This window comes from Belonocnema kinseyi, chromosome 9 (assembly GCF_010883055.1).
Source record: "Belonocnema kinseyi isolate 2016_QV_RU_SX_M_011 chromosome 9, B_treatae_v1, whole genome shotgun sequence".
Taxonomy (NCBI): Eukaryota; Metazoa; Arthropoda; class Insecta; order Hymenoptera; family Cynipidae; genus Belonocnema; species Belonocnema kinseyi.
The window spans coordinates 7,716,712-7,741,883 of record NC_046665.1 but is presented as its reverse complement, the minus strand read 5'-3'; the positions used below and the strand labels follow the sequence as shown (position 1 = coordinate 7,741,883).

Sequence of the window (25,172 nt, the reverse complement as noted above, 5' to 3'; positions counted from 1 at the left end):
AAGAATGTATTAAAATATCAAAACCAATGTTGTCATGAAATCATCAGACCCACTCGATTATTTTAGGTTAAAGGAAAATCAGTGTAAACAAATCGTAATACTTATCGCAATCACCGTTCCATCAGGAGCTAAAACTTTCTTTTTCCAAATGAAATCCTTTTTGGTACGTTTCATTGCTTTTTGCCAACTTTCAACCTCATTTTTCGGAATGCAGAAAAAAACTTTTTTTACTCCAATTGAGCGGGCTGAGTCGTACGCTGATTTACAGTTCGGAGCTATACATCGACTTTTACCCATTTTGATTATATATTTACCCATAAATGAATAAAATACGCCAAAAGGACGATAGATTTATGACATTTCACAAGTTTTTACAAGTAAAATAATAACAGACAACGGGCCGACCGGGCGTCGCAGCGGTGGCGCCAATGTTTCAAGACCTGCCGCTCTTCACAAAACTTACACGCGCCTTTAATGCAAAAGCGAAAATCGTGTCACCCCCTTGCTACATGCACATACATGGTCCCGGCAGGGGGCTGATGTATGGCTGTCGGGTTAACGGCTTCTTTGGAAAGTGCAAATAAAAACTATAACATCGTGTGTTTTTTGTGAAGTTTTAAACAAAAATGGTCTTGTATTGTTGCGTTGGTTGCTGCAAACGCAACTCGAGAGACGACGAGGAATATTCATTCTTTCGGCTACCAAAGGATCCGGAACTGTAAGTATAATATTCATCATATATATTCGGACGTAATGCAATCGTAATTGTAAGTAATTAGATATTATTTTAACTATTTAAAGCTGAAACAAATGTCCACTCCTGGACCGAAGTGTTCATGAATTGAAGACAAAAATGCATTTAAAAAAATGTTATTCAGTATGGAGGAAACGGATCTGCAAGTTGACAAACTAAAAGTAACACTGATCAGAAATTGGAGTATACTCTGCTACTGATTGCGTTCGTTTTTTCACTTGCTGAGAGCATGTAGTAATTGAATATACTTACACGGTACAAGTAAAATAAAAACAATAAGTATTTGCAATTCATTAGGGTAATTAATCTTTTTCAGTCGCGCAAAGTGGACCCGATTTGCTGTGGGAGTCAATGGAGAGTTGAAAATATGTTCTAGGATCTGTTCCGATCATTTTGGCAAAAGGTGCATTTTGAAGACATATCCGAGAGTGCTGCTGCTTAAAAATGCGATTCCAACAATTCTAGAAAGCAAAGGAAGTGCCGCAGAGCCTGCAGAAGGTGAGTAATTTTGTTAATGTGTACTTAAATAATTCGTATTGCATTTTGTAATTTTTGAAACCTCGTAGTAATGTAATAATAATAGCTAATAGTAGTTTATTATTTATATATTGAAATCTTTTAAATGATAGTTAATAGTAATTTAATAATTATATATTTTTAGAATCCCCAAGAGCATGTGCCGACTTCGAGAACAGCGATAGGAGTTCAGGTTTGATGTTAATGAGTGTCGACCAGGTAAAAAATTCAAATAATAGGTCTTAAATTGTTGGTATACTGGTCCAAATATATTTAATATACTGATAATTTAAGATCTATTATTTACCTAGGGATGTTCAGGAAGTCTGCATACGTGGTAAAACTCGTAAACTTTTTTAAAACGCACATGAGTTGCAAATACAACTGATTGGGTGAAAGTTTCATAATTCTTAATAATCATAAAATCTAAGTTAATGTCTATAATTCATATAACGTTTTATTTCCCATTAAAGGAATGAGTCTCGCACGAGAGGAAGAAGTTATTTGTACTCGGACTTCCACATCTTCTCAAAAAGTCTCATCATCTATTCCATCTTCTTCTCAGCCTGAATCACGCTCCGATGGACGTACACCGAACCTTCACTTGAAGGGGAAACGTTTGCTACCATTTTTTTCTTTCGGCATTCCCAGTACGAGTAGAATTGAGGATGAGGATCCACAGGGCTTCAAACCACAGGCTGTCAAAACATCGTGTACAAAAGGTGAGGTTAGGGAAATTGCAAGCACTCCTTTTAATCGGGGCAAAGTTAATGAAACTTTTATTACACCGTCCGGAAAGGGTGAGGTCGCAGAAATTGTAACCACTCCTTCTAGGCAGGGTGACGTACCTCGTGTATTTTTAAGTGAAACTAATGAATTGCGTACTCCTTCCATTGAAGATCGCGTTGCAACACGTTCGCTAATTCAAGAATAATCTCGTAAAAAAGGGAACATTTTGAAGAATTCCCAATCGTTGACGCCAAAGTCTTTGCGTTTAAATACTTATAAAAGAACGATAGCCGTGTTGAGAAGTCGTTTAAATCGACTGCAGCGAATAAGAGGTAGTAGAGAAAAAATTCTAAAATAGCCAGTATTGAACAGCTTATAAAAAATACAGTTTCTTATTTGCCGAAGCAAGCTCAAATATTATTTGAAACGCAGTTGAGCTTACAAAATTGTAGCAAGTCGAGGAGACGGTATAGCGACGAAATGAAAGATTTGTGTCGTTCTATGCTTCACTTATCTCCGAAAGGCTATAATTTTTTACGAAAAATGTGTACCGTTCCATCACAAAAAACACTTAGGGAATATCAAAGTCAATTTCCTATATATCCGGATTTAAATGAAACAATTCTTGCAGAATTGAAACACAGGTTTGATAAAGAACCAATTGAAAATAAGGTAGTCAACTTTTAGTTGATGAAGTTAACTTGTTACCCGAGATTCATTACGACTTAAGTTCGATTCAGTTCATTTGTGTAGCTGATGATAGAACAACTCGACAGCCGGTTGAAGCTATGTTGGCTTTAGTAGCGTCTTTATAGGTTTGTTAAGTTAGTACGACCACTTTATCATATTCAGTTTTTGAACATTGTTTAATTTACTGCTAATTTGGTACCGTATTAAAAAATGTTGTGCTTTTTAATTGTTTGGAAAAAAGACTATTTTTCTTTGGTCGAACGTTAAGCTGGCACGACTACACATGAAATAATGCAAAATTCCTGTTTTTTAATATTTCATAATTTAGTGCTAATTTTTTGCTAATTTGGTAACATTTGAAAATTTTGTGCTTTAAAATTTTTTGGAAAAAACTACTGGTTTCTTTTGGCTGAACGTTAAGCTGACATGGCGACAAATGAAATAATGGAAATTTCTTATTTTTAATACTGCATAATTTAGTGCCAATTTTGCATCACATTAAGAAATTTCGTGCTTTTTAATTTTGTGGAAAAAACTACTGGTTTCCTTTGGCCGAATGTTAAGCTAGAACGGCCACACATGAAACAATGGGAAATTCTCACTTTTTAATATTGCATAATTTTGTGTTGATTTTGTACCACATTAAAAAATGTTGTGCTTTTTAATTTTTGAACAAAAACTACTGGTTTTCTTTGGCCGAACGTTATAGCCTGGGAATTGAAGAGGAGAGTTTGTATCCAGTTTATATCCTTATGATTTAATAATTTATACTTGTGTAGAATGTTCTCCTGATTCTAAATATATTAGGGGCACATACAAAATTCCCGGCCTTTATTATGTTATTCGATATTGTTTGTGTTTAAGGGTGTTGGTTCAATCTGACTTTAAATTTTTTATTTGTAGGTACGGCACTGATTCCATATATATTTTTTACGCAGGATTTGCGAACGAAAGAAAGAAAATTTGTCGAATATCTAGGGTTTTGCGAGATCCTCGGATCAATAAAATGTTGAAAAATCAAAATTTTGTTGAGGAAATGATTATTTTCCCGACAAATATTAATTTTGCGAAAGATAGAAGTTAGCGAGTAGCAGGCGGAAGCATTTTAACGGTTAGGATCGTTTGCTAATTTTTTTTTACTCACAATTCTGACATAATAAAAGAATTGTAGAGACATAACGATTTTCCAAAGGGTCAGGTCTTGATGATGGTGTCCCCAAATTGTGCGAAATACGCTGCGAAATGGAGCAAAAAGCAGAGAAGATTGACATGCCCTGTCTGTGTGTTTGTAACTGTATTTGTAATTAGCCGCCAGGCCAGCTGTTACCTTCACTCTACACGCGGTATCGGGGCGCCTTTCGTTATCGACCGTGGGTCAAGACTACAATTCTCAAAGGGGAAAACCTCTTTTGGGACATTTACTTTTTGATGAGACTATCATCAATCGATATTACTTCAAAAATAATGAGACACGTGTCCCGGATTTTTAGTCTCCTGTAAGAACAATGAGTGTCTGCAAGTCACATTAGCCAAGGGTGCAGAACCTCAACCGATTCGCGCGCATGGGCTCCCATTAAGCTCTGCTGGTCCAGTGGAAAAGAGCCTGGCTGGTAACCACGCTGCCGTGGGTTCGAATCTTTTTCTCAACTCTTTTCTTCGAATTATAAATATGTCAAATAATAATTTTTAATGCTTCTCGGCGAATAAATTATTTGTTTGAAACCTATTACTGAGAAATAAATATCATGCAGAAACTTTTTGAAAAATTGATTTGTATAATCGTAATTTTTTTTACATATTTGCGGGTGATAATCGTCATAGATTATCTGCAAAATTGTGTAGTTTCAAAATTTATAGTCGGGCGACTTCATAAGCTTGCAATTTATAAATAAATTTGCAGAAAGCATAATTTTGAAATTTGATAGTTCTGAAATTTATTGCTGGGTAACTTGATGAATTAAAAATTTATAAAGAAAAGTAAATATTCGCCAGTTTTGTAATTTTGGAATAATAATCAATGCGGAAAATTGTACAATATCAGGAATAGTTCTTAGGCAACTTGATAAGGTTGGAATTTATAAAAAATTTGCAGAGGGCCTAATGTCGAAGTTTGATAGTTTTGACATTTGTTGCTGGGTAACTTGATAAATTGATAATTTATGAAAAAAAGTAAATATTCGCCAGTTTTGTAATTTTGGAATAATTTTCTATGTGGAAATTTCTGAAAAATTCAGAAAAGTTGTTGGGTAACTTAATAAACTTCCGATTTATAAATAAATTTTCAGATGGCTTAATTTCAAAGTGTTGCGAATTCTAAATTGGTAATTTTGAAATTTATTCCCGGGTAACTTGATAAAGGACTCCGCACATATCTATGGAAAATATGGTCCCGGTCAAATTGGCTGAAACTGTAGTATAATGTAGTTTATAATATCCTGATCAAATAAAGTCCTTAGACACATGGTCCGAAAAACGCCAAGTTTCGAGATAAGAAGGACCAAATGGCACTTTTCATGCATACTCGAGGTGTTCCATGGACCCTCTAGGACTGTTTCGCACCACGCTCAGGGATCATGCCGAACTCACTGTCTCTAGGATATTTTGTAGATTGGGATCCCCTGAACAATAATTTCCACGTCTAAAGGTCAACGAAAGGATACTTTTCCATTGGTGTTGTATCGCATGTCGCTTTTCATGCAGATAAGAACAGTCACACTGGCCATTGAGGACTATTTGGCATTACGCTCAGGGATCATGCTGAACGCTCTGTTCCATTGACATTTTATAGTTTGGGATCTCGCGAACAATAATATCCATGTCTTAATGTCGAGAAAAGGATATTTTTTCGTGGGTGTTGTACCAAAGTTAACGTCTCATGCACACTCGAGGAGTTCAACGGACCCTCTAGAACTGTTTGTTAGCACACTCAGGGATCATTTTGAACTCTATATCCCTTTAATATTTTGCAGTTTTGGACCCACGAACAATAATATCCATATCTGAAGGTCGAGAAAAGGATACTTTTCCATCGGTGTTGCATTGTATGTCGCTTTTCACGCAGATCAGAAGAGTTACACCAACCCTCGAGAACTGTTTGACACAACCCGGTAATGAGCGTTGAATAGAAAAAAATTAATATTTTCAGGTTTCAGCGTAAAATTGAAGATTATTCTATTATTTTGAATGCGCGATTTTTTCATCTGTCTAAAATGTCATTATAAGAATAGGATATCTCAGAAAATAATTTATTTCTATCCCGATAGCGGCCGCCGCATAGGTTCCTTTTCTCCAAAAGAGGACGGGTTTTCAATATATTTAATTCCTTAATACAAGGAAAACAAGTAGAATATAAGTTTTGAAAATTTAATTTTAATCCATTCAAGTCCGCCTCTCTAGAGTTAAAATTATTTTAATTCACACATTTAAATAAATTTCTTTGATGCATTTCTTAAGACGTTTAAATAAATTATTAAAATGTAAATAAATATCAATTTGAATATTTTATGAATTTATAAGTAATAGAAAGATTTAATAATAAAAAATATGTTAAATAAATGCTTCCGTTAAATTTTACTAAGTCGATTGAGAGAAATAGGATTTTCACTTTTTCTGTTCCCGTTGACGGATTTTCAGAACTGAAGGTTAATAGATGAATAGTTTTTTGTCGGTGTTACATCGTAGGTCGTCTCTTATGTACTTATTCATTCAAATTAAACAGGTCCTATTAACCATATCATCAAGATTAAAGTATGACAAGTGTGTCTGGAGGTAGTCTAACTACTTAAAAAAAAAATTAATTGGTAGTTTTTGGATTAGGCTAACACAATCTGAATTTGAATAAACATCACCAATTATGTACGTACTTATTCAAACTAATTAATCAGGTCTTATTTACCGTGTCGTCAAGACTGTAATATTGAATGGGTGTCTGCGGGTAGGCTACCTTCCGTAAACAAATTAATTAGTGGTTTTCGGATCATGGTAACATAAACTGAATTTGAGGTTACATTACCAAGGGCATAATTCCTCATTCAAACTAATTGATCATGTCTTAACGACTACGTCGTCAAGACTCAAGTATGAGAAAGGTGTCCGGGGTTATTTTAACTACTATACAATGTTATTTGGTAGTTTTCGGATCAGACTTACACAAACTAAATGTGATTAAACATCACTAAGTGCGTACCCACTAATTCAAACTAATTAATCAAGTCCTGTCAATTGCAGGTGACGGACAACTGTACTCGGAGCAACTGTGTACGAGCCCATCTGTGTACATCGGTGGCCGTAGGCACAATTGTGCACGTTTTTGGGCACGGGCACAACTGTGCGTCAGGCCATCTGTACACGTCTACATTTCAACATGTACAGATGGGGCACTCCCAACTGAGCACGTCTAAATGTCGAATAAATGTTTAACAGACTAAATGAAATAAAAAGTAATATAAAATGACTAAATGTCGACGTGCATAGATGGCCCGGTGTACCTGTGGCCAACAATGTGCACAGTTGTACCCTTCTCCTCAATTACGTCGTCTAGGCTAAACTACGGGGATGGTAGAATGTGGGGGTAGTTTAACTACTATATATAACAAATGTTTGGTAGTATAAGAGCGAGTTGATTCCCTTACGTATAGTTTTTTTTTTCGACAACATTAGCCCTAAATTCCATCAATAACCTTGTCACGTTTTGATTTGATTACAAAATATGCACGTAATATTTTGTTTATGAACCATAGTCTCCTTTGTTTGTCAATTTTGAAACTTTTGGTTTTGGAAATCGGTTGTCAGAATGAAAAAGCCTCCTTGAAATAAACTTTTAGATTTCGAGCAATGGTGGCTTGTAATAAAGTAGGCTTTGCCGCCATGGAAACCTGATTGTCAATTTCCAAACTGTTTGCATTATGTATGTCCTTTCTTTGAAAGAATCTTTATAGATTACTCTTAACACAAATTCTGCATTATCCTTCTATTTTCTTCGTCTCGGGCAATGTTTGTGTGATATTAGAGTCAAGTTTATAAAAAGGAACGCTAAAGAATTTCCCGATACCTGGAATTAAGTCATGCCGCCCGTCAGAATAAGTTGCTATATATGTGCAATTCCATTACAGCCACGAGCGATGGTACATATATCTGATGCAGAAAATGAGCAACAACAACAAATCGAAATTTATCGTCGTACTGAACATGAAATATCTCCTCAAGAGATTGATAACAATACGAGGATATGCCTGAACTGCAATCGAATCAATAATATGGAGATGAATGATTTAGCACTTGATCCTATTGTGTGACACTCAATGTTTTAAAACAAAGAAGAAATAGTTCTCGTTTTTGCCCTGAACATTTAGATGTGACTGGCTTTATACCAAACGTCCTACTGCACGGTTTAGAATTTTGTAATAGGCCTTATCCCTTGTCTGGTGTCCAGTTGCAATATTTTTTTGCAAGGTCTACGTGAATTATCGAAGATTGATGAGCCTTATTTTAATAATGAAAAAACCTTTCAGGGGAAGAGTAATATAATCAGTCCCATAACTCGCGAGCAATTCAGGGATTTATATACGTATTGCGATGCTGTACGTGATGCTGTACAAGATCGATGGGTATATCGCCGTATGATTAAAAAGGATTTGACGATATTTCTGTGTAAGCTTCGCCAAGGGCCGAGTCATGACTTTTTAAAAGTTATTTTTGGATTCGATAGTAGGCAAAATGTGAGTCTCATTCTTTCTATTGTTAGAAGTTCTTTGATGACAAGTTTTGTTCCCAACAACATAGGGTTGACGGCTATAACACGTTCATAAAGGTCGCCACTTAATTAAGCTAGCCTTAGTTGTAGCTCCAGACGGCGATATTTTGGATATTCATGGGCCTTACTTTTCTGACACTCAAAATAGCGATGCTGCTATGGTTACTAATGAATTCGAAATCGATGTTAATGGGCTGCGAGTATGGTTCGAAATGATGACATTATCATTGTGGACCGGGGTTATTGTGATGCCCTGCCGTTTCTTGAAAATGTTGGTATTAACCATTAAGTGCCACCTCTGTTAGTTCGTGTACCAATGCAGTTTGATACAGAAGAAGCAAAGGACTCAAGATTGGTCACTAACACAAGGTGGATCGTAGAGGCACGAAATGGCCACGTAAAATATGTTTTTAAGTTCTTCGGGAATCTTATGAACATGAACCATGCCATTAACATCGCGATTTTTACCGTATTTCCGGAGCGATCTTCAACAAGTATCGTCCTTGCATACAGATGGCTGAAGCGACCGTAGCCTTAGCCCAAAAAATGTTAGGAAAATCACGTGAACCCAACGTCGTCCAGGCCAGAGTTAAAATTAACAACCTGTATACCAGGAATGCCAGACGGATTCATCTTAATGAACACCAAGTACCTCGTTTCCCTAGACTGGATATTAATTATCTGAAGGAACTGACGGTAGAAATCTATCAGCTGATTCAAGCAGGAGCTTACATCCAAGATAAGTTTGACAGGCAGCGAATGGAAGATTTGGAGTTGGACGAACTTGTCGATAAACCGGGTTTAATCAGAGTGCGAGTATATTCTCGTTTCAGACGCGCAACGAAATATCAGATCCGGATATCCTATGTAGAAGATAACTTGATTCAAGTAGCCGATAATCAAGAACTTCAGCTGGATGAAGCACAAAACAATTAACAAATATGGGGGTACTACTATACTTGCAAAACTGGGGCTCGTAAACAAAACATGCAAAACTAAAGTCGGATCATGTGCACATGTAGCAAGCATATTATGGTATCTAGGATACGCGCGCCATCAGCCAGCAGCAAAGTATCCGAGCAGATCTATGATTAATAATATTGCGGATGCGGGTCAAAGGGAACAGTAGAATGATATACCAAAACTCATCTTGCTTGAGCAAACTAATTCTCATTGTTGTCTTTACTGACCAGGGCGTCATCCAATACTAAACCATACACCAATGTTGCTATTACTGGTTTAAATAATACTCCGGTATTGCCTTAATTGGCAGGATCGTGCACTGATATTGTCATGATTACCCGGATTATTTTCTTAATTGGATGGACAGAGAGTTGCGCATGCCATAAATATTATCGATCAGTAAGCCTTAAGCTGCAAAATTCCAAAGAGACAGCGAGGTCGGCATGATCTCTGAGCGTGGTGCCAAACAGTCCTAGAAGGCCCGTGGAACTCTTCTAGTGTGCATGAAAAGTTAATTTTGGTACAACATCAACGAAAAAGTATCCTATTCTCGACATTAAGACATGCATATTATTATTGGGCGGATCTTAAACTACAAAATATCGAAGGGACAGAGAGTTCGGCATGATCCCTGATCGTGGTGCCAAACAGTCCTCTGTGGTTGCTGTAACTCTTCTCATCTGCATGAAAAGCGACATACGATGCAACACCGATGAAAAGGATCCTTTCGTCGACCTTTAGACATGGATATTATTGTTCAGGGGGTCCCAAACTACAAAATATCCAAGGGACAGTGAGTTCGGCATGATCCTTGAGTGTGGTGCCAAAAAGTCCTAGAGGCTCCGTGAAACTCCTCGAGTATGCATGAAACCTTAACTTTGGTACACAAGACCCACGAAAAAGTATCCTCTTCTCGACAATTAGGCATGGATATTATTGTTTGGGGGGTCCCAAACTACAAAATATAAAAGGAACAGAGTTCGCCATGATCCATGAGCGTAGTGCCAAACAGTCTTCGAGGGTTGGTGGAACTCCTTTCGCCTCCATGAAAAGTGACATTTGGTCCCTCGTATCCCGAAACCTGGCGTTTTTTGGACCCAGTGTCTAAGGACTTTATTCGATCAGGATATTATAAAATACATTATGCTTCAGTTTCAGCCAATTTGACCGGGACCATATTTTCCATAGATGTGTGCGGGGTCCTTTATAATTTATAATTCAGTTATAATTTCAAACTGGGTAAATTTACAAATTTACATACAATCATAAATTGGTTTATCTATCAAATTTTTGCGTTTGCAGATGTTATCTGCAAAAAAAGTCGATTTCAATATTTTTTAGGAAATTGTATTCACATTTTTTGTTTTTATTTCCCAATTGAAAACTGCCTAATCTTTGGCTGATTCTCGTTTCTTCCGTCGCTGCAGTGAACAGTGCATCACCCAGCTACTTGATAATCTATGACGATTATCACCCGCAAATATGTAAAAAAAAAATTACGATTTTACAAATAAATTATTCGAAAAGTGTCTGCATGATATTTATTTCTCAGTAATATTTTCCAAGCAAATAATTTATTCGCCGGGAAAACATTGCAAATTATTAGTTGACATGTTTACAATACGAAAAAAAAATATGTGATTTACAAACTTTAATAGTACTTAGCCTGGTGGCTAATTACATATACAGTTACAGACACAGAGACAGAGCATGTCAATTTTCTCTGCAAAACCCCGGATTTTCGACAAGTTTTCTTCCTTGCCTTCGCAAATCCTCCGGAAAAAATATATATGGAATCAGTGCCATACCTATAAAAAAAATCAAAGTAGGATTGAACCAACACCCTCAAGTAAAAAATATCAGCTCTATAAAAGTTATTAAAGTTTTAAAAATATTTTGTCATAATCGTTTAAAGAAGTGTGATATGCACACATTTGAATGATGGCGTATGCTGATTTAAGCGAGTGTGCCCCTGTGTGTGAGGGTTCAGTCGAGGTTTTAAACCTGCAACTTCCAACTGCACCCGCTGTCATGATTTGATACTGTTACTAACACTCGTACACACAAACGTGAAAAGTTTGTATTTATTTCAAATTAAAAAAAAATGGAATTAATAGTCTAATCAAAAAAATTTCAAAACAAATTGTCTTCGCCTCAACGAGTACAATATGATTACCGAAAAATGGTGAAATTCTTAAAAAATATGCTGTAAAAATAGTTTTTCATTAGAGCGCTATTTAGTATTTTTCCCAAAAACTATGAATTAAATCAACATACACTATAAATCAAATTTGTGCATACCACACGTCTTTAAATGATTATGAAACAAATTTTGAAATCTGAAAAGGAATTTGAGATATGAAATTTTTTATTTAAACACAGAAAATGTCAAATAACAACAAAACGACCGAGAATTTGCCATGTGCATCCGATATATTCGGTATCAGGAGAAAATTCTACACAAGATTAAATGAACAAATCATTAGGATCTAAAGTGGTCACTGAAGTGATCTTGCATCCCAAAACATTAGGCTGGTACGGCCACAATGAAATAATGCAAAATTATAATTTTGTAATATTGCATGATTCAGTACTAATTTTGTGCTAATTTTGTACCACATTAAAAAATTTCGTGCTTTTTAGTTTTTTAGAAAAATCTTGTGACTTCTTTTGTCGAACGGTAAGCTAGCATGAACACACCGTAAAGCACTTTAAATACTGAAAGAATTGCAGTATATATAAATGGCATTATACATGCTCAAATATGATTTTTATTTCCTTAAAGTTGTTTATAGTTTTTGAAACCATTGTTTTATAAGGTAGACCCCGAAAAATAATATAGCGATGTTAATCGCTAGGTAAATCCTTTTTTGTGTATAAACTGTCAAAAACAGCATTAAATTGGTAATATCTATGTATATTAAAATGAATATCTGAAGCCTATTAAACCGCTATTAGAAACTTGTTTATTAAATTTTGTGTACATTCATGAAAATCGTTCAGATAATTCCATTTTGCACAAAATCAAAATTAGTTTTGCAGTGATTTTCGACTCTTAATGATAAAACATTTTTCTTCACTTCAAGTTAACCAAAAATAAAATTAGTTTTTAGGTCGAAAAGTTCAATTATGCAGATAAATAAAAAACTTAACCTACAATCAACTGTACTCAGACTAACTGTGTACTTTACTGGTGACTATTTTATCAGATTTAAAGAAGTAAGAACACTTTGAGTTTTCAAGTATACTTCTATACCAACCTGTTTATTATATTTAATACATAATGTACATTATACAGTTTTTCAAATTTCAATGCAAATTAAATTTCAACTACTGTTTATGCAAATGATTTTATATAAATTTGTATTAAATTTGATACAGATTTTTCTAACAGTTTATACTTTGAAAAATTCTTCAAGCATCCTTCTTGTAACATTTTTTTAAAATTAACAATAACGCAGACTAATTTTTGCTGAAATTTCCGTTCAATTAAAATTTTGAAGGAAAATAATTACAATTTGCTAAGTTCTTGGAAATTAAAGAAGCCAGGTTATTATGACACTCGCCAGTACAAAGAAATACCTTAATTAATGTTAATGAAATAATAAATAAACTGTCGTTCTAACAGATCCTAGCCGCAAAATCATGTCATAAAACCCTTAGAAATAGGTAGTTTTCGGCTAGCAAGAATTGCGTCCGAGGTATCTTCAGGTGCTCCTACCACGAAAATGGGACAATGGAAAAGGAATCTTGAAATACTCCTCCCAAGAAAAAAAATGTTTGATTTTAAACTGGTAATTGTATTTTCTGCTTCTTTCATATGTTTTAGTTAGAATGTAAAAGTGCAATATATTTTTCATTTTTCTGCATTACAGAAATAATAATAATAATAATTACTATTATGACTTATGAAAAATGTATGTGATTAGGATGAGGAAAAGATGTATAAAAGAATCATTCAACAAAACTGGATATAAATTTCGAATAAAAAATAATTAGTTTTTAACCAAAAATAATAAATCTTTAATGAACAAAAAATGAATTTTCTGACAAAAGAAGACAATTCTTCATTAAAATAGATGATTTTTCAACAAAACAGTTTAATTTTCAACCAAGAACATTAAATGCCTATCAAAAAAGATAAATTTTTGACAAAAAATAGAATAGTTCAAATGTAAGTATTACAACGGAAATGTAGAAAAATGATTGAAAGTACGGTGCCTAATAATTCCAACGCAGCGATATATATTTTTTTGATGAGATAATCTAATTTTAAAACAATTATATAATTTTTGTATACTTCTGCAATTGTTGTAAACAAACTAAGGTTCGGATTGGAAAACAAAAAATATTGTATTCGTCGTGCAAATATCTAGATGTATTTTTTTAAAATTATTTGATAAACAATTAGCATATTAATTGAATAACGTAACACATCGTTCAATAAGTCCCGAGACTAACAACGAAAAGAACATTTATTTTCAAAAATCAATTTTATTCATCAGCATAATCTCCTTTTAGAGTGATACAATCTTTCCAACATTTCTATACCATGTTTATAGAAAGATTTATCCTTTGCTTCAAAATAGGCTTCAGTTTCGGCAATGACCTCCTCATTCGAGCCAAATTTTTTTCCCTGGAGCATTTTTTTGAGATCAGCAAAGAGCCAGTAGTCGCTAGGGGCTAAATCTGGCGAATATGGGGGGTGGGGAAGCAAATCAAAGCCCAACTCGTTGATTTTTGCCATTGTTTTCATGGACTTGTGGCATGGTGCATTTTCTTGGTGAAAAAGGATTTTTTTCTTCTTCATGTGCGGTCGTTTTGCTGCGATCTCCTCCTTCAAACGTACCAACAAGTCAATATAATAATCACTATTGATCGATTTACCCTTTTCCAGGTAGTCAATGAGAATGACGCCATGTGTATCCCAAAAAACAGACGCCATGACTTTGCCAGCAGACTGCTGCGTTTTTGGACGCTTTGGGCGGCTTTCGCCAGCTTTGCGCCACTCAGATGATTACAGCTTCGACTCCGGAGTGAATTGATGTATCCATGTTTCATCCATGGTCACGTATCGACGCAGGAAATCCTTTTTATTGCGAGTAAATAGCGATAAACAGCTCTCTGAATCGTGGATACGTTGCTTTTTTTGTTCCATTGAAAGCAATCACGGCACCCACTTGGAAAAAACCTTTTTCATGCTCAATTTTTCATGAAGGATTGTAAATACGCTTTCAGATGAAATCTGTGTCATTTCTACGATCTCGCGGACCTTTACTTTGCGATTTTTCATTACGATTTTTAAAACTTTACTCACATTTTCCGGTGTAACGGCTTACAATGGCCTACCCGAACGTTCCGCATCGTTTGTTTCCGTACGTTACCACGTTTAAACTTAGCATACCAATGACAAATCGTTCATTTGGATGGAGGGGAGTCCGGTTAACGTTTTTCAAGCCACTGCTGGGCTTCTACGGTGTTTTTGCTCATTAAAAAACAATGTTTAATCAACACGCGAAACTCGCTTTGTTCCATTTTTCAAACAAATTACAAAGTGACTTTACTTTAACCTCGATAACTCTGCTGTTTGTGGTCCAATCGACGTGAAATTTTTACATGTTTCATGTGAAGGTTCGCACTCTAGGAAAACGTGGCTAGTTTGGTACTACTAGCACCATCTCTGGGTTAGTCTCGGGACTTATTGAACGATGTGTTACATTTGACGTGCGCTTGTAAATATCGATATTAAACATTTTTGAATTAATTTAAATAACACTAATATAAGAGTGATATAGAAACCTAAAAACACCTTTAGATTTGTCTCCAAAATATATAGATGTTTTTTCAGTTTTTTGAACCATTTGTTAAACAATTAAGGGGCTTGTTGTTTAGCGTACGTTTGATGTACTTATGTACACTAAAAAAAATTTACATTAAATTTAGTAGGTTAGTTTACTTGGCTGATTTTACTTGAAAGAAGCATGTATTTTCTTTTTACAAGAGACCGATTGTCTTCAATCAAGAAAATAATAGAATCAGGACAACTATTTGAATCAAGAATATATTTACTCTAAGCAAAAAAACTATTAAGTTAATTTGTTCCATTATACTTATTTGTGCCAAGTTTAATAAAATATTGAATTAAGAATATTATATTCTCATGTTAAGTAACTAAAACTCTAACGAAATGTTTCTTGATCCAAGTAAATTCATATACTTATTCTGACTACTATTTTAATTGAAACAAAATGTTCATGTTCTTGAGACGAGAAAATGAATGTATTCAGCAAAGAAATAATTTCTCTTAGAATAATGCGTGAACATTATCCTTCAAATAATTATTAATTTGAAACGAATGTCAGATTTACTTCGAAGATACCTAAGTTAACAAGATAGAATCACGTCAGTTTTTTTAACATATGAACTGTAGTCTTGATTCGATAGACATCGCACACATACTATGAAAATTAATATATTGGTCTAAATTACTTTACTTCTTACTGCATAAGTATCTTATTAAATATAATAATCGACAAGTTGACATGTTATGAAGTTGGTTCTCTTCGCCGCTAACAATTATTTTGAAATTCAATAATATTTATAAAATTCAAAACATTGGTGCACATAATCAATTTTATGTATGCAAATGTAGAGAGGAATTTGCAACTTTGATAAACTACTAACTTTTTGCTGACACGCAAATCAAATCACTCATAAAACTATAAGCAAAAATTTAAAGTTTATTGCATCGGTAAGTTTTTGGTGGTAAAAAATTAAAATTTTTAAATAGAGTTGAAAAAAGCGTTTTTAATTTTCAAATAATTATGCAATCCTCAAAAGTGATTTCATTACTAAAATTATTAAAAGGTTATAAATTTATTGCGTCTATAATTTTTTGCGCTCATTATTTGTATGTATCAATCTACTCAAAATTAAACCATTTCGAATTTGTTTAACCATGAAACATTTTTGTGAATCGGAAAATGACTGGGAATTTTTTCCCTCGATTAAAACGGCCACCCTCAAATTATTTTTGTGTAGTGTTCAAGGTAACAAAAAATCATCCGAACTTAGAAATAAAAATAAATATTACTGCTAAATACAGGAATTCTTTATTCAATAAGAAAATATTACTTTTTGGATTCGGCTAGATAAAAATTGATGTTTAAAAAGTTAAAAATTTTGTTCTGTGAACCTTATTTAATTTAAATTAGAGTTGTAAGACATAGTTGTATTTTGTTAACACACAATTTTCGTGTTCGATAATAGCAGTTTGAAAATCACAAAAATTACAAAATTCATGAAAGTTATTAGTAAGGAAAAAAATAGTTTTGAAAATATACAATGATCATGTGTTATTCTAATTTAAACTAAATAAGTTTTAGGAAACAGGTTTTTTAACTTTAGAAAGAAATGTTAATCTAGCCGAATTCAAAGAATTAATTTTTCCTTAATGAAAAACAAATTCCTTTATCAGGTAGGAATTTTTAAAATAATTTTTAATTTTATATTTTTACTTGCTATCTGAAATAGTTAATATCCTGTTTTATATTTTTATGTTATAAATTGACAATGCAATGCTTCCCGCGTACTGTAGCGCGCATATAATGTTGCTTTTTAAAATAATTAAGTATAGATTTAGGTGTCTTTAAATAAAATTAACAAAATTAAGTTTTTCAGTCGATGAATTCAATGATCATTGAAAATTTAATTTTAACATGTCATTAATTATAGAAAATTTAATGCGGATATTATTATTATGTATATTTATAAAAACTTGATAAAATTAAGTTTTTCAGTCAAAGAATTCATTGATCATAGAAAATGTCTTGGGACTACAAATGGTTAACGTTTTAGCAATCACCCATATACTTACATAATTCTTTTTTATTATGTAAATAATAAAAAATAAATATATGACAGCATAAAACAATGTTATATGCTTTCAAAAATGCTTTAAAATACAATTATAACATCTTCAGTCGCATTTTAAAGAATTTTAAAATTTTGTTTTTAAGGTTAAAAAATGCAAGATTCAAGTCGTTTAAAATTAAAATTGTGGAGACAAAATTTTTTCAGGGTTTTCTCTTGGTTCTTCCGCTAAAAATTCGCGATTTCTCCCGGTTTGAAAAAAATGTACTCTCTTTGCGAACTCCACAGTTTTTTACATCCAACATAAAAATTCTTCTTGACAATTTAAAAAAATGTAATGCGTTTTAAAAAGCAAAATATTGAAGAGAAAAGAATTCAATAACATTTTTAAAAAGTTTATTAAGAATGCATTTCATTTTATAAAGAAAAAATTAAAAAATTGACACTTAAAAAATTTTTAAATAAAATAATTGAGAATTCAAGGAGGAAGCAAACGAATATTTTTCAGCCGACCACCGTGAGATCGCTTTTAACCTGCAAGTTCTTGTACTAAACGTTTCTTTACAGAATTCTTCTTTCTTCTCATTTCGAAGTATTTTATATTTAAAATAAAAATTAAGTAGCGAGCACTTTTTTATTTAGGTGATATTTAAACCAGCGATTAATTTTTTCTACATATTTTAAATATTTTTTTAGAAATTCTTATTTTTAATTAAAAACTGACTTAAAAAGTATTATAAAAGAATTATATAACACGAAAACTGTGCGTTTTACAAATGTTTTTAAAAATCAGAAAATATTTATTTGTCACTAAGGTTATTAAAGCGTTTTTCAAATAAAAGTTCTTTATTTTTATATGCTTCAGATAGTTTTTAAGCGAATTAAATTTTTAAAGAAAAAATTATTGAGCCATTTGTAAAATAAGTGAAGTTCAATTATTTTTTGCATATTTTAAGTTGTTGTTTTAGAAAAGCAATTCCATATTCAAATCTTTGTAAAGAAAGGTATGATAAAAGAATTCGATAAATTGAAAACTGTGCGGTTTATGAAGATTTTCGTATAGTAGAACATTATTTTTTGTCATTTATGTTATTAAAGCATTTTTGTACTTGCAACTTTTCTTTATTATTTATTACTTTTGGGTCCTTTTTAAGCGCTTTAAATATTTAAAAACAAAAAGTATTAAATGCCTCGTTAAATAAGTGATGCTTGCTTCACTTTTTCACATATTTTAAATTATTGTTTAAGAAATGTTATTTTGCATTAAAAATTGGGTAAGAGAGTATTATATACAATGAAAGAGTTAGATAAATTGAAAATTGCGCATTTTATCTAGAATTTTTGTTTATTGTTCATTACTTTTAGATATTTTATAACATTTTTAAATATATTAAGAACGAAAAGTATCGAGCTTTTTTTGAAATAAGGAAAATTCAATTCTAAAATTTTTCTGAATAAAAAATGGTATATTAAGGTTGAGTTCAACAACTTTTAATTGAAGTTGGTTGAGGCTCACTATATGACTTGGTATGACCCTGTCTCATAATTCTTACCCAAGATTGTGTCACCGAGATCCAAGTGCTTCGATAGCGAAGTCGGTAGAGCGCGCGGTTAGAACACACGAGCTCTTAGGTAGTTTAGGTTAGGGTTCAATCCTCGGCGATAGCGATTTTTTAAAGCGTCTAGGCACACGATTATTTGTGTAAGTAACAGTGTGCGCAAATTACGTATTTTAATCATTTAAAAAATGAAGATTATATAAAAATAATTTCGAAAACCATTTTTTTTTCGTTGAGAAATAGTTTTGAGTAGAGACACTAGTCTATTGCGTCGATACTGCATATTCTTAGATTAAGAAAATATATTCTTGAAGTGTATCAGAAATGATTTATTGGAAGTAAACTGAGTTCTGCACTCGAATACATGTGTATATGAAGTAACACAATAAAGTTTTAGAATAATGAAAAGCGATATTCTATCTAAGAATACATTTTCTCAGATTAAGAAAATGTACTCTTGTTCCAAGCATACGGTAGCAAGTACTTATTTATTTGCAACACACTCATATTCTATCGTCCCATTTGTACCTGCGATTGACTTGAATCAAGCAATATTTACTTGATTATAGTAATAATAAAACTAAGGGTCATATCGAAAATCGAAAAACACCTTTAGATTCGTCTCCAAAATATGTAGTGGGAATTTCTTGTTTGTTTAAATAAATTGTTAAGCCATTACAAAATTTTTTATATTACTGCGGAAGTTGAATAGAGGGGAGTAAGACAAATAGGTGTAGATTAGACTAAATGAGCCGGCGGCCCATACCTGAGATATTTAAACTGCACGTTGTCAATACGGCTAATATAATAATATAATGGCGGAGTTTCCTGACAGTAAAATTAAACACTTGTCGGTTTGCGTTCCACCCTTTAAATTTCCAATCGAGAGTATTACTATAAAATTTAAAGCTTCGTATCTTTAAAATAAAGACATATAAGATCAATTTCAATAAAAAAAACTTGTTAAGAATGTATTCAGTTTTTCTGCTTTTTTAAGTTTATTGACGTTCCAGATGTTGGATGTTTGTCTAATTATAATAATTTGAAAGGCCCGGACTTTAAATTTGCCATTTAAATTGCGCATTAAAAATGTCGCTTTAATTGAATATCGGAAGAAATAGTTCAGGAAATAACATTTCACAACGGTATGAATTTTTGTGAAATCGAAGTTGGCCAAGTAATTTGGGAAAAAATAATTATAATAAAAAATTTAAAGAAGTTTTTTTTATATACTGGCGTATAGACATTCTTAAATCGAATTTAGAATTAGACATTAGACTAAATTACTCAATTACTTTAATTTAAAGTAAAATACTAATCTACTGAATATCAGAAATTAAATTAATTGTTTGTATAATTTTCGTTAAAAAGTAATTTAATTAATTAAATTGATTTTTCTGTAATTTAATTTAACGATGCCATCTTATTCAATTAAAATTTTGAAATATTTTAATTTTAGGCTCTATTTATAATCGTACAACCGCATTTTAAAGAATTTTAAAATTTTGTTTTTAAGGTTAAAAAATGAAGATTCAAGTCGTTTAAAATTAAAATTGTAGAGACAAAAATGTTTCAGGGGTTTCTCTTGGTTCTTCCGCTAAAAATTCGCGATTTCTCCCGGTTTGAAAAAAAATGTACTCTCTTTGCGAACTCCACAGTTTTTTACATCCAACATAAAAATTCAGTATACTGAAATTGTAAACATTCTAAATGAAATAAATCGTTCAATTATTTAGGTATCAATTCCAGCTATTTTAATATTATACAATAAAATTCTTAATTTTTACTTTCTTATCGAAGAAGGTATTATATTTGTGTAAACATTGACCCCCACCGTCCTCGTTTGTTTCAAATGTCTCACGTTTTGAGATCCTCTGAACCCGAAAAACATGTTTTTACGAATGTGTCTGTCTGTATCTTTGCCTGTTTGTGGACACGATAACATTTTTAAAAAATCTGCCCGCATTGCGAGCACATTCTCATCGCGCGCTATGCGCGCGACTGGATTCTCGCGCTCGACAACGTCATCTCGCGCTTCGCGCTCGATGCTGCATTTGTCTCGCCCTTTGCGCTCGGTCTTTGTATTTGCCCCACATTTGTGCACAGACCTATTAAGGTTCACGAACCAAACATCGACAACTGTAATTTTGTGATTGTGAATTCTCCTTTGTTAAAGCTTCTTTGGCTTTAACGAACATATTCTCATCACGTATCTCGTGCTTCGCACTCGATTTTGTCCAAAATGTTAATTTTTCTATATTATATTTAACACTTCTGTATCAAACTTATAATACAATTATTCAGATTATTTAGCGATAGAAAGTTTTCACATAAAACTAATGCCTTCTCATTATGATGAGAATGTAATAATACATCATTTTTGTGCGACAAAAATTTTAATTTTCGATTTTTTAACAAAATTCAAAAAGTTGTTATGATAATCGTATAGGTCTTTAAAAACTAATATTTTTCTTTCGTTGACTTTTTTTAATGTGGTGCGTTGAATGACATAGAATAGTCATTTTTGTTATCATTATTTTTTTTTAAGTTTGGAAACTCTATAACTCTGGTAATCTTGTTGTTATCAAAAAAAGTCATCAAGATAAATTGTTCATATTTTTGTACACTATAAACAACACTATATGAAAATTTTTAAATCTTAAAAAAGTGGTGTTAAAAATTTTGAAAATGCTCCAAATTATTGCATTTTTATTTAAAATAGCTGGCTAACGAAATCGTCCTTTCTTTTTAAATCCTTATAAAGTGTATCATAGGGAAATTCAATAAAATAATTACTTAAAATGTTACTGTGTTTACAGACTACAGCGACAACGACGATAATGACAAGGCCGACAGACAGACGTCATCGTAATACAGGTTTCTTTGGGAATTAGGGATTCTCGAAAAGTGAAAATTTCAAGAAATCCGCGATAGTCAGTTTCCCCGTAAAACAATACCTTCTTATTATGATGAGAATATAATAATTCAGTATTTTTTTGTGCGATTAAAAGATGAATTTTCGATTTTTTTAAAATTATAAAACCTGTTATGATGACCTTGTAAGTTTTTCAAAATGTAACGTTTTCCTCTTCTTACCTTTTTTTTATATCGTGCGTTGATTGGTTTAGAATTTTCATTTTCATTTTGTATTTTAAAAATGCCATAACTGTGATAATTTTCTTGTTATCAAAAAATCCATAAAGATAAATTGTTAACATTTTCGTGTGCTATAAATAGCCGTACGTGGAATTTAAAATCTTTGGCTTCTAAACCTGTGTGCCAAAGCCCAATTAGATTTAATTAGTCGGTCCAAAGACATCTAGTATACATACGACAAACAGATACCAACGTGCCCTATCAAAGAAATGTGAAAATCAAAAATTTAGATCTTATTTAGGCAAACCATTTTTATATTACACATTTTACTTTACCGAGTACCGTCTTCCACACATTTAGTTTGTTTATTTTTTCGCAACTTGTGTCAAAAAGTGATTAATTATGAATTTGTTGTTTTTTCCAGTGCGTGTAATTTGAGCTTTTTCATTTTTTTCGTATCTTGCATAGTTCAACCAAAAAATGGAATTTGTGGATTTTTATTTTCTTTTGTAGGATTCAATTTGGAATTTTCAACTTTTCGACCAAATTAAAAAAGTTGTTATAATCCTGTCGGGCCTTCAAAAAGCAAAGTTTTTCTTCTTTTGACTTTTTTTCATATCATGTGTTGTTTGGCTTAAAATGTTCATTTTAGTTTTGTTTTTTTTTGGATATTGAAAATGCCCTAACTCTGATGATTTTCTATTTATAGAAAAAAGTCATAGGGATAAATTGTTTAAATTTTTGAGGACTATGAACAAGCTTACATAGAATTTTTAAATCTTGAAAAAATGTTTCAAAAATTTTTGGTACGATAAAATTTGGAATTTTCAACTTTTCGACCAAAATGGCTGGCTAACGAACTTGACCTTTAGTTTAGGATACTATCGTGTTCACAGACATAAAGGCAGACATGCAGACAGACACATTCGTGAAAACCTGTTTTTCGGTTTCAGAGGGTCTGATAACGTGGACATTTGACAAAAACTGGGGCGGTCAAATTTTACACAAATCTAATACCTTCTCTGATGAGAATGTAAAATAATTCTCTTAAATTAGTATTTTGCATACTCTTTAGATGTCATCGACTGAAGGTCCAGTTCATGAGACAGCTATTTTGGATACAAATTCAGAGAGTTTAAGCATTTAAAAAATTTTTGAACCATTCTTTTCAAGATTTAAAAATTCTATGTGCAGCTATTTATAGTACTCAAAAACTTTATCAAATTATCCCCATAATATTTTTCAATCAAAAGAAAATTGCAAGAGTTATATAGCATTTTTAAAATCCGAAAAAAACGAAAATTAACATTTTAAGCGAAACAATGTACGATACGAAAAAAGGTCAGGAAAAGAAACGCGTTCGTTTTTGAAAACGCAACAGGATTGTCATAAGAAACTGTTTAATTTTTTTTTAAGTCGAAATTTTTCAATTTTTTACCAACGATTCTGTTTTTAACCACCTAAACAACTAATAAAAAATAAAAAATTGCATTTTTTTGCCCAAATGTGCAAGATACTAAAAAATGTCATATGATAAAAATTATGCACCGAAATTTAGTTTGTCTATAGTAATTACTGATGTATAAAAAATTATGTAATTCTCTAACAAATTACTTATACAAAAGACAAAAAATGCACACCTAGATATTTCTGAGGCGAATCCAAAGGTATTTTAGTTTTTCGATGACTCTTAGTTTTTTACATCCTCGTCCTGATGAGAAGGTTTTGATATCCACTTTTTTTATCTCTTCGTTTTAATACCCCCTGAGCCAGAAAAAAAAACAATTTTTACGAAGGTGTCTGTTTGCTTGTAGTCTGTAGTCTGTATCGTGTAGAACCGATAACTTTCGAAAGATTGATCAGATGGGATTTTGCTTTGGCAAACTCTTTTAAGGCCTAAAGAGAAATAACGAGTTCATAAACCAGCTATTTTGGAAGAAAATTCAAAAAGTGAGCGCATTTAAAAAATATTTGAGACCATTGTTTTTTTGAAGATTTCAAAATTCTATGTACGGATATTTATAGTGCTCGGAAACTCGAACAATTCGCCCTTCGGACTTTTTTCGATAAAAAGAAAATTATTAGAGTTATAGCATTTTCAAAATCCAAAAAGAAAACTAAAATGAACATTTTAAGCCAAAAAAAGCAGGATTTGAAAAAAAGTCAAAGGAAGAATGATGATTTTTGAAAGCCCTACAAGATTATTATGTCAAAATTTTTAATGTTGTCGAAAAGTTGAAAATTCAAATTTTGATCATACAAAATATACTGAAACATAAATTCTATTTTGCGGTCAAACTTACAAGATACGAAAGAAAATGAAGTAACTGAAATTGATTGCCCTGAAAATATCTACAAATTTGTCAGTTATCATTTTTTGATAGGATGCGTAGTTTTTGTTTTTAGTCGTAAAAAACAACATTAGAAATAAAAAAATTAATGTTTTGTACAAATGACACAAGATATAAACAATGTATGTTTTATAAATCTACTCTCCCTTACAACCAAAAATTTTCAAGTTATGAAAAAATGTGCTTTCCTAAATGAAGCGTTTTTTTCACTTAAATATTTAACTCACTGTCTATTATGTTAAAGCTTATAAATAGTACCTTAATACGCAAAAGTACATATCAAGCTCAATGGAGTAATGATAATAAAATAAAGGTAAGATTGTGGATTTGTAAGTGATCGTAGATATATGCAAAATATATTATTTATAAGGCTGCGAATAAATAATGTCTAGTCGTACGGGAAAATATCACGAGAGTGAACAGTTTTATTTCATGCTACAGATTAATAAAAAATGAAGAAAAAATAGATTTTCTTAATTGAGCGTTCATGTTAATAACAATAGTTATAAAAAATGCGGATCAGATATCAAAAACTCAACCCATGATAATCATTTTGTTTACGGTAAACTTAAAGATATAAAAAAGGCAATTGATAATAGTTTAAAAATTGTGATATGTACGGGGGCGTACATTTATAAAAAATACAATGTTTATGAGGCCGTGAATAAATAATGGCTCGTCGAACGAGGAAATATCACAAAAGTGAAGTTTTTTTATTTTCTACAATAGATTAATAAAAAAAATGTTTAATCAATTCTGGTTATTAAGGGTCATTATTTATATAAATTGTTATAAAGAATTTAGGAAGAGAGATTACAAAACAATGAATTACGTTATTAATTGTAGATAAATGTTTCGCAAAAATTGTAAGGGTCCTCGTCTGACACTTA

General features: G+C 32.2%; 2 protein-coding genes across 5 annotated transcripts in view; both read left to right on the top strand.

Moving 5' to 3' along the window:
• The window catches only part of LOC117180313 (unconventional prefoldin RPB5 interactor-like protein), a 184,721-nt gene that overhangs the window by 30,369 nt on the left and 129,180 nt on the right, over positions 1 to 25,172 (top strand). The gene's annotated exons all lie outside the window — the stretch shown is intronic.
• The window catches only part of LOC117180407 (THAP domain-containing protein 10-like), a 31,923-nt gene continuing 7,377 nt past the window's right edge, over positions 627 to 25,172 (top strand). The window contains exons 1-4 of the mRNA XM_033372908.1: positions 627 to 718; positions 1,071 to 1,252; positions 1,416 to 1,463; positions 1,744 to 1,992. Coding sequence (XP_033228799.1) covers positions 627 to 718; positions 1,071 to 1,252; positions 1,416 to 1,463; positions 1,744 to 1,992 — 571 coding nt within the window. The remainder of the gene's footprint in view (positions 719 to 1,070; positions 1,253 to 1,415; positions 1,464 to 1,743; positions 1,993 to 25,172) is intronic.